Below are 15,192 nucleotides of genomic sequence, written 5' to 3'. Positions count from 1 at the left end.
GTTTTCAAGCTTCCAAGCTCGATTAGCAAGGAAAAGCTGAAATTCGGGCTAAAATAGGAAAATACCAAGTTGTGGACGAAATGGTAAAAGTAGCCATTTTAGCAGACGAGGTAAGTTCATGTGTAAATAATGTAGCATAATTGTTATTTTAAGTTATTAATGTTAATTATATGATATGCTGATTTTTTATCGTGAAATATTATGCTTTGTGGTTAATGTTGAGTAATATGCAATTTATGTTTACTACTTGATAAATATGAATTGCTACCGAGTATCAGTTTCGATATTCCATGGAAGACGGCAATGTGAGATCGAGGAAAAAAGCCCGTTTGAACCTTAGGAATAGATTAGGATACAAGTGACATGTCACTAGGATGGTTGAGCATCCGAACTCGTTGAGTTGAGTCCGAGTTCACTTATGGATGCGAATGTCCGAACTCGTTGAGTTGAGTCCGAGTTCGTGAGATGTAACTAGGCACCCGAACTCGTTGAGTTGAGTCCGAGTGCACTTATGGATGCGAGCGTCCGAACTCGTTGAGTTGAGTCCGAGTTCGAGAGATGTAACTAGGCATCCGAGCTCGTTGAGTTGAGTCCGAGTTCACTTATGGATGCGAATGTCCGAACTCGTTGAGTTGAGTCCGAGTTCGTGAAATGTAACTAGGCACCCGAACTCGTTGAGTTGAGTCCGAGTTCACTTATGGATGCGAACGCCTGAGCTCGTTGAGTTGAGTCCGAGTTCACTTATGGGCGGGTTACATGGTAGCTTGGCTACATATGTGGCACTTATGTGCAAACTTTCCATGTATCCGAATTATATTCCGATGTGTTCAACGGGTAAAATTCTACTCAAATGGAGGAATACTCGAGATGAAAGGGACGTATTGGTAAGTGTTGTGAAATGGACACTTTGGACAAGTATGTTCTTAACCCTCGGGTTGATAATAGATACAACAACTATAAGGTAGTAAGATGATGAATGATGTTTAGAAATATGATATATCTTTTGGTGATACCATGCTAAAGTTGTTTGGTATATTTGTATTGTTATGTTACTTGTTATTTACATATGAACTTACTAAGCATTTATGCTTACTCCCTCCTCTTTATTTACTGTAGTTTTGAACAAGCCAGCTCGGGAATCGGGACGGGTCGAAGGTTAGATCACACTATCCAAAGGACTTTCATCTGGGTAAATGGCTTGTAAAACTTAAGTATGACATGTATAGCAATATATTTATTTTGTGTAAATAATTTTATGATATGGCCATGATTGGTTGAGAAAATGTTTGATATTGATAAGTCATGGTTATGGTTAAATTTAGATCATGTTTGATATCATGGAAGTTTAATAGGTTATCTAGTTCATAACAACTCATGAAAAGATGAAATTTGCCTTAAAACAGAATATTGCTGCAGCAATGACATGAATTTGAAAAATCACTAAAAATAGTATAAATGGAACTAAATGATGAGTAAGTTATGAAATTGAAGATTAATGAGTCTATTTTCATGTGGATTGAACAAAATAGGCATATAAATTATATTTTATGAGATATTTAAACTTTTGTAAAACAGGGCCAGAGTGATTTCTGGATCCCCTGTTCTGACTTTAAAAATTCATAATAAATTTTAAAAAAATAATTAGAAGTTTTTCTTTATATTTAAAGATTCCTTATTGAGTCTAGTTTTAATATAAACAAACCTCATAGAAATTGAAATTCTGTATAAAGAGATATCTGATTCGTAATACACAGAGGTTAGAGCAGTCAAACTCTGAAACAGGGGAGACTTTAACTAATAAACTGTACTAATTTGCCCAACCAAAAATTCTAGAAAAAATTTAGTAAATAGATATATGAGTCTAGATTTAGGGAAAATTTACGGATTTTGATTTCGAGTTTCGTAACTCGAGATATGATTTTTCTTGTAACTGTGACGCGGGTAGCTAGAAAGCTGTGAATGTAGAAACAAATGATTTGAAGTTCTTAATTTGATAAATTATGTTCGGTAACTCCTCAAGCTCGACTCCGGTGACGGTTTTGGGCGTGGGGGCGTTACGGTCTCTGTCTCAAATTCAGCTCTTTCTGAGTTATCAAGTATTTCAGACTTTTATGATCTGTGTACATATAACATTTCTCATCGTATAAATAGTGTTTCTAAATTTTCAAAACAAATACAATTGTAGCCAATTTAAGATCATACGTAGGATAATTCTTCTCGTGTGGTTTTAATTATTGAGAAGTATAGGTCACCACTTTTCCTGACTGCATTAATACACAACCTAAACTGTAACAGCCTAATTTTCAGTGGTATCGGGAATAGAGATTTGAGATCACTAAATTCGATTGGTGAGTTGAAAATTTAATAAATTAATACCTATGAGTCAAATGTGAATATAAAAGCATTTTTGAATTAGTGAATTTGGTGATTTAAAAGAATTAATTAGGTAAATTGGGTCGAGAATGAGGTATCCAGACCTTGACATCATAAATCGAGCCATAAATATTTTTAGAAATATTTATGGAGTGTTGGTGAGGTAGTAATAAGATTTAGTCAGAAAATTTTGACGTTTGGTGGTTAATTAAATAAAAAGTACTAAATTGAAAAGGGTGTAAAAGTTGCTAAAAGGATTAAATAGCTCAATTGTCAAATGAGGAAGGACCTAAAGTGAAAATAATCCCAAAGGAGATATTTTGGGTAGCAATAGCTGAGAAAAATCAGGAAATGGGTGAAAAAATGTCAAAATTAGAAAATTGACAAAATTGGCTAAATAAAAATGGGACTAAATTGGAATATCTAGAATTCTCTTCATTTCTCTTCATATTCATCAACTGAAAAACAGCCATGGAGAAGGGTTCAAGCTGGTTTTCATACTCTAGCTTCATGTAAGTTTAATTCTTGCTTTCTCCTTGACATTTTTATGTTTTTGGACTTTTACAATTGGGTCCAACTTACTATTTCATTAGTTTGTGATTCCATGTCTAATTTTTGAAGTTGTTATGGATGAGTTCTGGAAGTATATGATGTTTTGGCATGGAATTAGAGCTTTAAATTGTTTATATTCTGATTTTATTGAAAGAATTGAATAGAAAGTGAATGTTTGGGACCTAATTGTAAAAGAGTTTGAAGTTAGAGTTTTAAGTGGAAATTCTCAATCTCAATAGTTATGAAATAACTTATAATGTCTATAAAAAGTATTAATTGAGAAAATTATCTTAATTTAGGGGTTAATTGAGCAAGGACTGAATTGTATGAATTGTGAAATTTGGGGTAAAATGGAAATCAACATTTTGCACTAAAATTGTTTTGGGCAGCAGCAGTAGTTTAACTTTGAAAAATCACAAAAAATTGTAGAAATCGAATTATAGGATGAATAAAATATGAAATTAAAGCTTATTGAGTCTAGTTTCTTATAAAAAGAAATTATGTAAGCAATGGAATTATAAATCATGAGATACAATAACTTTTGTGAGACAAGGTCAGAATGATTTTGGGTTCCCTTGTTCTGAATTTGGAAAATCATAAAAAATTGGATAAAAATAATTATAGGCTTAAATTTATATGTTTATGATTCTGAATGAGTCTATTTTCAAGAGAAACAAACGAGGACATCATTCTAATCTTGTACGAGAAGATAATTAATTTTTAGTGAAGAAGGGTTGGAACTATCAGACAGCAGAACAGGGGGGATTTCAATGAATAAACTGTATTAATTGGCCCAACCAAAAATTATGAAATTTTTATGGTAAGAAGATATATGAGTCTAGTTTCTGGGAAAATTTATGGATCTTAATTTGGAGTTCTGTGGCTTAAGATAAAAATAATTTAGTGACTATGACACAGATAGACAGCTTGAATATTTACATAAGTAGATAGTGAAAATTATGGATAATGTTACCTACAAGTGTGTTGTTTATACTAAGGATGTGGATAGAGAGGAGGAGGAGGAAAATATACAAAAATATATGAATGACTCGTGTATAAATTGATCACATGCCCGATTAGAATCGATAAGTGTTGGATTAGAAATGATATAATGTTTTACTTGGTATATTTATTATGAAATTATGATTATCTTGGTATATTTATTATGAAATTATGATTATCGTTATAATACAAAAATTGAACTTGTGAGTTTATATGGCTAAATTTTAGTGATTATTTGTTAATTTTATGAATTTCATGATGTGTTATTTCATATGTGTTGATGATAAAATCGTGAATAATGTAAAAGCATGAAAATTGAATAAATGATCAAATTGAGCATTTCAGTTCAGTGACAAGATGAATTGAAGGAAAAGACCATGGTTGGGCCATGGCAACAAGTGATAAGTGATAGCTTGGCTACACTTATCGATCAATGACAAATGACAAGTGAAAAGTGGTAGCTTCACTACGATCGATGAAAAGTGGTAGCTCGGCTACGATCGATGAAAATGGTAGCTCTCGGCCACCGATCGATGAATAGTGGTAGCCGGCTACAAGTGACAAGTGACAAGTGATTTCCGTATAAGACCATATCCGGATATGGCATCGGTGTGATATATGCTATCTTGTATAAGACCATATCGGGATATGGCATCGATGAGATATGTGATTCGTGTAAGACCATAGTGGGCTATGGCATCGATATATGAATATGTGTAAGACCATAGTGGGCTATGGCATCATTATGTGAAGATGTATAAGACCATAGTTGAACTATGGCATCGAGAAAACGAAGTACTCAATTTCGTAAGACTTTCACTAATTTGACAAAGTTTGGTAAGTGTTACATGGAATTATGTGATACAAGGAAGTACGAGTTGATAAGATACGAGTATAGAACTTGGTTGATAAATGAATTCATTTGTGATTATATAATTGTTCATCTTGAATGTACTGTCCATATGTATTGATAATTTAAATGTTTTAATGAATAAAATTTTGATATGGAAAAAATTGAACACAAGACAAATAATTATGAAATTGAAATCGGAATTCATGAAAATGACGGTTATTGATATATAGAGACATGAGACATTGATATATGAATATGGAAAATGCTTGATAAATATTTTTATTCATAATTATAGAATTATATACCTCATGTGTACTATTTGCATAAAGATGATATTTCAAATACTTTGGTTATTTAAGCTTAAATAGGAAATAGTCTGAAATCAAGATAAGTTGTTATGAAAATATATTTAGATTACAGAGATATGGCTGATATATGTTGTATGATTACATAACGTGAAATTGTGTATATATATGAGAAATTGAATGAGAATTAAGCCCATACACGTTTTTTTGTTATTTATATGAAGTGTACGACTGACAAGGGTGATGAAGTTATAAACAGAGAGTTACATGGGTTGAAAAAATACCAGCACTTAAGACCTCTCATATAATAAACAGAGAGTTAAACATATGTATGAAAGTTTTTAATTTAGAAAAAAATTTTATGGCTGATTTTTTTTTTACATGATTGATCATATTAAGTTTGGTAATGCCTCGTACCCTATTCTAGGCTCGGAATACGGGTAGAGGGTGTTACATAAACCATTCAGAGACGCATCGCTACAAACAACATACGGTACACCTGATTCTGGCTGAGTCAAAACTGGAGCCTCTATCAACATCTTCTTCAACTGCCCAATCCCCTAAATCACTCCACTAATCCTAATATCTCCAAACTACTCAGAAACCCAGTTAATTCAAATTCCTACCACCCGCCGGCAGCAAAATAAATCCCTTGCCTAAGCAGAGACTTGAACACAGGATCTCCTTCACACCAACACTTCACTTATCCACTAGACCAGCACGCTCATTCTATTATAAACTTACCATCAATTAAAAAAAAACCTACTAATTAGAGAAAGGGCTTTATTCAGAAAAAATACCAAAATTTTTCCCAATACAAGGCTTGAACTTAAGACCTCTCATATACACCCAGAACACTTAACCACTGAAGTAGATGCACAGTTGTGTGTCATAATTTACCAAAACATATACAGATATTTATGTGCTACTGATTTACAAAAGCCTGAATTTACAAAAATTTGGGGCGTTATAACTCTACGCCCTAAAAGAAATTTTCAGCCTTGAAATTTTACCTGATCAGAAAAGGTGAGGATACTGCTGACGCATCGAATCCTTCTGCTCCCAAGGAGCCTCCTCAGTGATATGATTACGTAATAAAACCTTGAATAGTGGGATAGACTTTCTCCTTAGAACCATTACATTGCGATCCAATTTCTGTACAAGATCCTCCTCGAAAGTCAGATCTGGCCTAACCTCGATCTCTTCAACTGAAACAACATGCGTGGGATTAGAGTGGTAGCGCCTCAACATCGAAACGTAGAACACATCATGAATGCGGTTTAGCTCTGGAGGTAACTCCAACTGGTAAGCGACCGGGCCCACTCGTTTCAGAATCCGGTATAGCCCAATAAACCTAAGGCTTAACTTGTCCTTGCGACCGAACCTCTGAACCCTCTTCCATGGCGAGACCTTCAGAAACACAAAATCTCTTACAAAATACTCAATCTCGTGTCTCTTCAGATCCGCATAAGACTTCTGCCTGTCAGAAGCTGCTTTCAGACGATCTCTGATCAATCTAGCCTTATCTTCTATCTCGGAGAATAATTTAGGGCCCAGAACACGTCGCTTGCCCAACTCAGTCCAACATAAGGTAGTACGACACTTATGACTATACAGTGCCTCGTAAGGTGCCATCTGGATGCTAGACTAAAAGCTGTTATTATAGACGACTCGGCTAACGTTAGATAGTCCTCTCAACTACCTCAAAAGTCAATCATACAGCTCCTCAACATGTCCTCCAGTATCTGAATCACCCTCTCCGACTGACCATTTATCTGTGAATAGAAAGTAGTACTAAAGTCTAATCTTAAACCTAGAGCCTCATGCAGTTTCTTCCAGAACCGAGAAGTGAAACGAGGATCCCTATCAGAGATGATCGAGACAGGTATGCCATGAAGTCTCACTATTTAAGAAATGTAGAGTTTAGCCAACTTTTGCAAAGGAAAGTTTGTCCTAACCAGGATAAAGTGAGCAAATTTGGTCAACCGATCCACGATGACCCAGACAGGATCGTTCTTAATAGGTGTTAGAGGCAACCCACTAACGAAGTCCATCGTTACTCGCTCCCATTTATATAACGGTATTTTTGCCGGCTACAGCAAACCCGAAGGTAACTGATGCTTAGCCTTAACCTGCTGACAAGTCAAACAGCAAGCAACGAAGTCAGTAAGTTCACGCTTTAAGCCTAGCCACTAGTACAACTTTCGCAGATCTCGGTACATTTTATTCCCGCTGTAATGCATAGCAAAAGTGCTACTATGCGCCTCCTTCAGGATCGACAGTCTCAAATCCTCATCATTCGGTACACAAATTCGACCTTGGAAACACAATACCCCATCTTTATTAAACTCAAAATCCTTAGTTACACCACTTTCAACTTGACAAAAATGCAACTCAAGAGACTTATCCCCAAACTGTTTATCTTTGATATGATCAATCTATGTCAGTTTCACTTGAAGTTCTGCCAAAAGACTACCATCGCCGAATAAACTAAGTCGAGCGAACATTGCTCTCAAATCGGTCATAGCCCTACGGTTAACACATCGACCACCACATTGGCCTTCCCAGGATGATACTCGATGGTGCAGTCATAATCCTTAAGCAATTCAACCCATCTATGCTACCTAAGGTTTAGCTTCTTCTGAGTGAGGAGATATTTGATACTTTTATGATTAGTGTAGATAGTACACTTCTCACCGTACAGATAGTGTCTCTAGATTTTCAGAGTGAAGACTACCGCTGCCAACTCCAAATCGTGTGTCGGATAATTATCCTCATAAGTCTTGAGCTGATGAAACGCATAAGTAACCACTATTTTATCCTATATCAGAATATAGTCCAAGCTCACATGCGACGTATCACTGTATACCACAAAGTCTTTACTAAGTTCAGGCTGTATCAGAACAGAAGCCTGAGTTAAAACAGTCTTGAGCTTATCAAAGCTCTCCCGCTGTGCATCAGTCCAAACGAAAGGAACTCCTTTACGTAGAAGCTTAGTCAACGGAGCTGCGATTAAGGAGAACCCCTCTACGAATCATTGATAACATCTTGCCAGCCCCAGAAAGCTTCAGATTTCAGACATATTCTTCGGCTGTTTCTAACTCAACACAGCCTCAAGGATTAACATGAATCTCCTGTCGAAACCACATGTCCTAAAAAGGTCACTTCTCGAAGCCAGAATTCACATTTACTGAACTTTACAAATAATTGTTTCTCACAGAGAGACTGTAGAACCACTCTAAGATCCTCATAGTGCTCGTCTTCAGACTTATAATACACCAAGATATCATCTATGAACACCACTACAAACTGTCCAGGTAGGGCTGAAATACTCGATTCATCAAGTCCATAAATGTCGTTGGTGCATTAGTAAAACCAAAGGGCATAACTAGGAACTCGTAATGTCTATATCGAGTCCTAAATACCGTCTTATGCACATCAGCCTCCTTAACTCTCAACTGATGATAGCCCGAATGCAGATCGATATTAAAAAACACAGAAGCCCTTTTGAACTGGTTGAATAAGTCATTTATCCTCAAAAGTGGGTACTTATTCTTGATTGTTAGTTTGTTCAACTAACGGTTGTCGATACACATCTTCATAGTCCCATCTTTCTTTTTCACAAATAGAACAGATGCTCCCCATGGAGACACACTGGGACGAATGAACCCGCGATCTAACAGCTCTTGAGTTTGAGCCTTAAGTTCTGTCAACTCTTTTGGTACCATTCGGTAGGGCGCGATAGACAACAGAGCTGTACCAGGGATCAAATCAGTCCCAAACTCCACCTCTCGGCTCGGAGGCAAACCTGGTAGTTCCTCAGGAAACACATCTAAAAAGTCCCTCAAGGTTTTGATGTTCTTAACCGAAGAGTCCCTAGAATTAGAAATACTGATGTAGGCTAAGAATGCCTCACATCCTTTTTGAACCAACTTTTTCGCTACCAAAGCTGAAATCTCATTAGTTAGGTAGTCATGTCATTTCCCAATCACCACTACCTCGCTGTCCTCATCGGTCTTCAAGACAACCCTTTTCATCGCATAATTCAGACTCACCCGATGTTAACCAGCCAGTCCATTCCCAAAATCAGATCGAACTCCCCAAACGGAAGCTTTATTAGAGTAGCCACAAATACTGTCCCTTGGACCTCTAGTGGAATGTCTCTAAACAGTTTATTGACTCGAATAGACTGCCCCAACTGACTTACCACAGTTACCTCACTAGAAGTACTCTCAACCGAAATCCCCAAGGTTTTAGACACTGTACTAGTTACATATGATTGTGTAAAGCCTATGTCTATCAATGCCAAATAAGGTACATCAAATATTAAAAATGTGCCCATAATGACGTCCGGAGCATCTCGGACTTCACGGCAGCGAGCAGCATAAACCAGTGCAAGCTGCCTCCCCTCTGCATACCCAGCACCTCTGCTTGGTACTCTCTAACCTCGGCCCATGCCGCTACCACCCCTGGCCTAACCTCGGCTCCTAGGTGGCTGCGCAGTACCAATACCCGTAGTTTGCAACTGATCGGTATTTAATGGACAATCTCGAATACAATACTCAGTCGACCCACATCTCAAACACGCCCCAGTAGTCCTCTAACACTTGCCTGGATGGCGTCTACTACAGTGTCCATAAAGCGCCACCCCAGTAGGTGTAACAAAAGGCCCAACTCTCACTGGCCCATCAAATCTGACCTTTTTCTTAGGCCTCATCCCAGAATTTGAGGGCTCTGAATCCCTCTTGGTCTTCCCTCTGACCTGATTTTGGCACTCAGTGCGCTTTACTTTTTTGGCGATCTTCGCATTTTCAACAAGAGCAGAAAAATCACGTTTCCTTTATGGAGCTGTCAGAATTCGCAAACTGTCCTTGAAACCATCCTCAAACCAGACACAGTGCTCATACTTGGCCGCTACCATACCTCGCGCATAACGGTTCAATCTCAGGAAGTCTGCCTCATACTCGGCCACTGAATGATCTCCCTAAGTGAGCTTAAGGAACTCACATCTTCTAGCACCGATATAGCTAGCTCCCACATACTTACTCTGGAACGCAATCTTAAAATAGTCCCAAATCAATCGGTCGGGCTAAGTACCCTCTTTAACCGTCAGCCACAACTAATATGCTTCGTCGCGAAGCAAAGAAACAACCCCTTTCAATTTCTGCTCAGAGGTAAAGTCTAAATCGTCCATTATTCTTTCTGTGGCCTCCATCTAGTATTCGGTCACACTACGTACGACACCAGTGACATCCCGAAATAGTTTAACCCCATTGGACCGGAGTCGTTCTGTAATAGAACATCAGCCCTTAGAACCAGTATTGGCCCCAACGACCCTCTCTAGAATCCGTAACATGGCTTGGGATAGTGCGTTGTCCCCAGCCTCACGATCATGGAACCCAATCTCTGTAGCAAGTAAGACTAGCATCTTGCTCATATCTAGATTATGTAGATTTCCAGATGACGAGGACCCAGCTCAAGCCCCTCTACAGCCTCTACCACAGCCTCTTGTACTCTGTCCGCCAGTACCTCGTGTGCTCATCTTATATTTCAAAATTTATCTGTATTAACAGTTTTATGCTTTAGTTAACGGTTTCGATAATTTATTAGCAGATATTTTATATAGAACAGTATAAAAAATTTAAATTTCGTTATCACGAGTCTTAGTCTCACTACAGTTTTTAGCATACACTATCTAGAGTGTTATCAGTACAGTATACTACATATAGTTGTCTCAAACATACTAGTAGTATTTTTAGATAAACTTTTCAGAGTTTTTAGAACACTTATAAGATTGGCGCCGGAGACTTGATGTACCACATACTTAGTCCAAAAATATTTCAAATCATTTAAAAATCGTTTCTTCAAATGTAACACCCCAAATCCACATCAGAGTTTTGTAACCTGGCTCTGATACCACTAAATGTAACACCCTAAATTCGACCTAGACGTTATGGCTGAATCTGGCGATGTCACATGATAGGGCCTTTTGAAGACGAATCGTCGCTAAACCTCAATTTTCATTAAAACCTTTAACTAACTTGTAGTTGGTTTTCAAATCGTGTCAACTTTAAGTTTTCTAGTTTTAAACATCATTTTATGCGGAAGCTTTCAAAACAGTTGCGTAGCCATGAGTATTTCGTTAAAACATTTCCTTATTTTGAAACCCGTGTTTTCCTACTTCTAGTAGGTATAAGTCATAAACAATGTAAAACCCCATTTTTAAGTAAATATCCATAATGGCCATAATTAAAAAATATGAATAGCCCAATTATTAGCGAGGAAATAAAATAAATTAATTAAAAAATAAATTAATTAAAAAATGAATTAAAGGTATTAAGAAATAGTGGTGGTCACCGCTGAGTCCTCCGCTGTTTTGATCTGTCTAATACTAAGGATTACCTAAACAGATTTAAACAAAAAAGGGGTGAGTTTCACAACTCAGTGTGTAATCCCCACAGAATATGTACACACAACATAATATCAGAAATCAATCATGTATATACAGTTTGGGCCTGAGCCCATTATAGAATCAGTGTGGGCCTTAGCCAACTCAGATATAGAACCATATATATATTAGGGCCTTAGCCCAGCTCAGATATAGAGTCAGGAATATATTAGGGCCTCAGCCCAATCAGATACAGAATGCAGATCAGAATATCAGAATCCTACCCACCAGCCTCTACACATCATCTCCGTCCAGCACTACACACCATGTGGGGATATAATCAACCCACCCATCCCTACACACCATACTGCATCAAATACAAACATATAAATGAATAATGCACTGAGTTTGCCAGATAATGTGCTTAAAGCCTTTCAGACACTTCCTCCAAAATATCATCAACACTCCCCAATGCAATGCAACATACCAAATATGACATGCAACATGCAAATAACCGATCATACATTCAGTTTAATACACATATTATGCTCTGTCAAACACCATATAATCAGATCACATAAATAGGGGTCTAAGTAACGCTTACCGGCCCTACAATAGGTCCACAATCAACTTGGGCAACTCGTCTAACCTTACAGATTATTTCAGAAAATAAGCTCACACGCTCTTGTAGCCTGCCGTACGGTCCACACGGCCTAATTGGTGGAGACCGTGTCTCGTACACGACCTCGCCGGCCATCACACGGCCGTGTCATGCGCCCGTGTCATGTACGCACGACCTGGCTCATCATTCACACGCCTGTGTTCAGTTACACGGCTTGCCATACAGGCTAGCATACATCCGTGTAGCGTCGATAGTAGACTTTTTTGGCTTTTCGTCGAGACTCATTTTCAGTGTTTCAGGTACACACTTGTATCATTTTTGATGCCTAAACACTCCTAAGCACTCTAATACCTATAATCGGTGAATCCAACATTGATTTAGCAGATTAATATACGAATTCAATAATTAGAGACTAACGGAGACTCAACTTACCGCCAACGAAAATCTTTCGTTAGAGTTGCTAACACAGGGGATACGAAAATCACTGACCAAGGCCTCCTCTTACGCCATTATTAACAAAAGAACCCGATTACTAATCAATTGTTATGAACTCCACGACAGAAAAGAAAAGATAAAACTTACCGAACCTACATGAGTGCCAAGAAAGATGTAGATTCACGAGAAAAGAATGGATTAAGGGAGAAATAATAAGGATTTCAACAGCAATGGGGAGAATAAAGTGGAAAATGTAGAAAAGAGGAAGGAACGGCATCAGATAGTTTTTGCCAAAAAGAAAATATTCAGATATTGCCCAATCCCCCAAGTCACTCCACTAATCTCACTATCACCAAACTACTCAGAAACCCGATTAATTCAAATTCCTAGCATTCGCCGGCAGTAAAATAAATCCTTTGCCTAAGCAGAGACTTGAACACAAGATCTCCTTCACACCAACACTCCACTTATCTACTAGACTAGCAGGCCTATTCTATTATAAACTTACCATCATTTAAAAAAAAGCCTACTGATTAGAGATAGGGCTTTATTTAGAAAAAATACCAAAAAATTTTCAAAGACAAGGCTTGAACTTGGGACCTCTCAATACACCCAGAACATTTAACCACTGAAGCATATGCACAGTTGTGTGTCATAATTTACCAAAACATATACATATATTTATGTGCTACTGATTTACAAAATCCAGAATTTATGAAAATTTGGGGCATTACACCAAAAATTATGTTTTTATGTTTCTCTTTCAGTGAGAAGACCTAATAAAGATGATAAACCTTTTGAGTTACTAATTTAACATATTTTATTATTAATTTAATAATATAATAATTTTTTTCACCTAAACCCATACATACAACCGTACACTATAATGGAAAAGTGACTAATTTCCACATAAATCCCTTAACATTTTAGCTTTTTAACTAATAAAAATCAATAGTGATTAAAGTTTTACGATTTTTACGATTTAGTCCTTATACCTCAATTAACTATTAAATCCCTAAAATTATTGGACTAGAACTTAATATAATTCTATTGTGAACTTGTAAATATTATAAAATTATATTTACTGGCTTGAGAATAAAAAATTGAGGTTTCAAACCCGCCATTTTTTGTGCAACTGAGAAACGGATTGTTACATCACATCTAGATCATATTATGATAGAATCACAAAAATATGGGTTGCAAAAAAAAAAAAAAAACTAAATACCAAAATCTAAACAATTAAAGAAAACAAAAATGTGACTCACTTCTATGTTCATGATTAACTTAAATCAAGGGTTTTTCACTAGTTAGCTAACAACTAACCTAATTAATACCTTCTGACCTATAACTAGATAAATTAAATCGAGTTAGATTAAGTTGATGCCAAGCAGACTATCCTTTCGTCCTCATCTACCTACGTGACTTTTTAGAGTCATCAATTTTAGGGTTTAATCCGTTTAATCTATTCTAATTAACTAGATGTAAAACGCTTAACCCAAGCTAATCAATCCCACTTTAGATAGTCAACCTTCCTAAGGTTTAGTTTCAGACAATTCTAGATGAAAAATCTCCTATCAAATAATTAAACATGCAAACAAATGTAAAAATAAAGAGAAAGGGAAAGAAGAATACTCAGAATTCGAAGATCGTTAATTGCGGCTTGAATCATGAACTCTCGGTTGATGTTGATTGTTGATTTCAGTGAAGAAAATATAATAAAAGAATAATGAAAATAAAATAACTACGAACTTGATATTGAAATTGAAACAAACATTTAACAACTGAAAAAAATTGAAAAAAAAAAAAAACCCTAACTAAGAATAGAAATCTCAAGTTTGAACTCTCAATTCTGGAACTCCGAACCCCCTAAATCAGGTTCTAAGAGCTAATATTTATAGTGTTCATGTTAGATGACCAAATTAGGTCAACTATAAGTTGTGTAACAAGTTAATTATGATTGTGCGAACAAAAACACCCTTGGCAATCAAATGGGCCTTGTCGAACCTATGTGTGACACCCTATAGCTAGTGTCACGACTTTGATAGTAGTATGCTCTCCCTTTGGACACGAAGTTAGATGTCGCGACTTTTGCTTATAGATGTCGCGACATTGTCTCCAGTAGCTTTCCTCTTAAAGTAGTGATCGAAATTCAGCTAAGTGTTAAGGCTTACTTTGTTGTTGCAACATTCCCTTTGAATGTTGCAAAATCTAGGGTAGTCCACTGACTTTTTGGCCAAAAATATTGTCCTGCCAAAAATGTTAGATCTTCTTTAGGCTTGGATCGGCCTAATAAGTCATAAGACAACACTTCAAGTTTAATTTATTAAACTTAAATTCAAAACTAACTAATTCTTAAAACAAAAAATATATATATATATATATATATATATAAAACCACTTGAATACAAGCTTATTAGGTGGTGAAAAGAGCTTAATTTGCCATAACGAATTTGTAACATCCCTGACATCACTCGAGAAAAGAATAGTGTCAATTCGGGTTGACACATGTTCTTCATTTTTAGAAAGGACTGAAATTGAAATATTAATATTACTGGAGAGGATAATTAGATATTATAGAGAATTAGAAAGACTTTTGAATGTAGAAAAATTAATTTAAGGGATGTACTAAATTGTAAAAGAGTGAGAAGTATTGGGCCATAGT

General features: G+C 36.5%; 1 protein-coding gene across 1 annotated transcript; it reads right to left on the bottom strand.

Moving 5' to 3' along the window:
- Window positions 1-5,707: 5,707 nt before the first annotated feature.
- Window positions 5,708-6,720, bottom strand: LOC108475186 (uncharacterized). Its single transcript, XM_017777173.1, has 2 exons — window positions 6,129-6,720; window positions 5,708-5,769 (listed from the first exon to the last, which is right to left on the bottom strand). Exons 1-2 carry the CDS (start codon window positions 6,718-6,720, stop codon window positions 5,708-5,710), a joined length of 654 nt encoding a protein of 217 aa, XP_017632662.1.
- Between the last annotated feature and the right edge of the window lie 8,472 nt (window positions 6,721-15,192).

This window comes from Gossypium arboreum, chromosome 3 (assembly GCF_025698485.1).
Source record: "Gossypium arboreum isolate Shixiya-1 chromosome 3, ASM2569848v2, whole genome shotgun sequence".
Lineage (NCBI taxonomy): Eukaryota > Viridiplantae > Streptophyta > Magnoliopsida > Malvales > Malvaceae > Gossypium > Gossypium arboreum.
Note: the sequence above shows the minus strand (reverse complement) of the source record. Positions and strands in the feature narration are given on the sequence as shown.

Coding starts and splice junctions, on each gene's coding strand:
- LOC108475186 (XM_017777173.1), bottom strand. CDS start 6,720: ATGGCACCTTACGAGGCACTGTATAGTCATAAGTGTCGTACTACCTTA. Junction 5,770..6,128: donor GGAGCAGAAGGATTCGATGC/GTCAGCAGTATC, acceptor GTTGGTGTGAAG/GAGATCCTGTGTTCAAGTCT.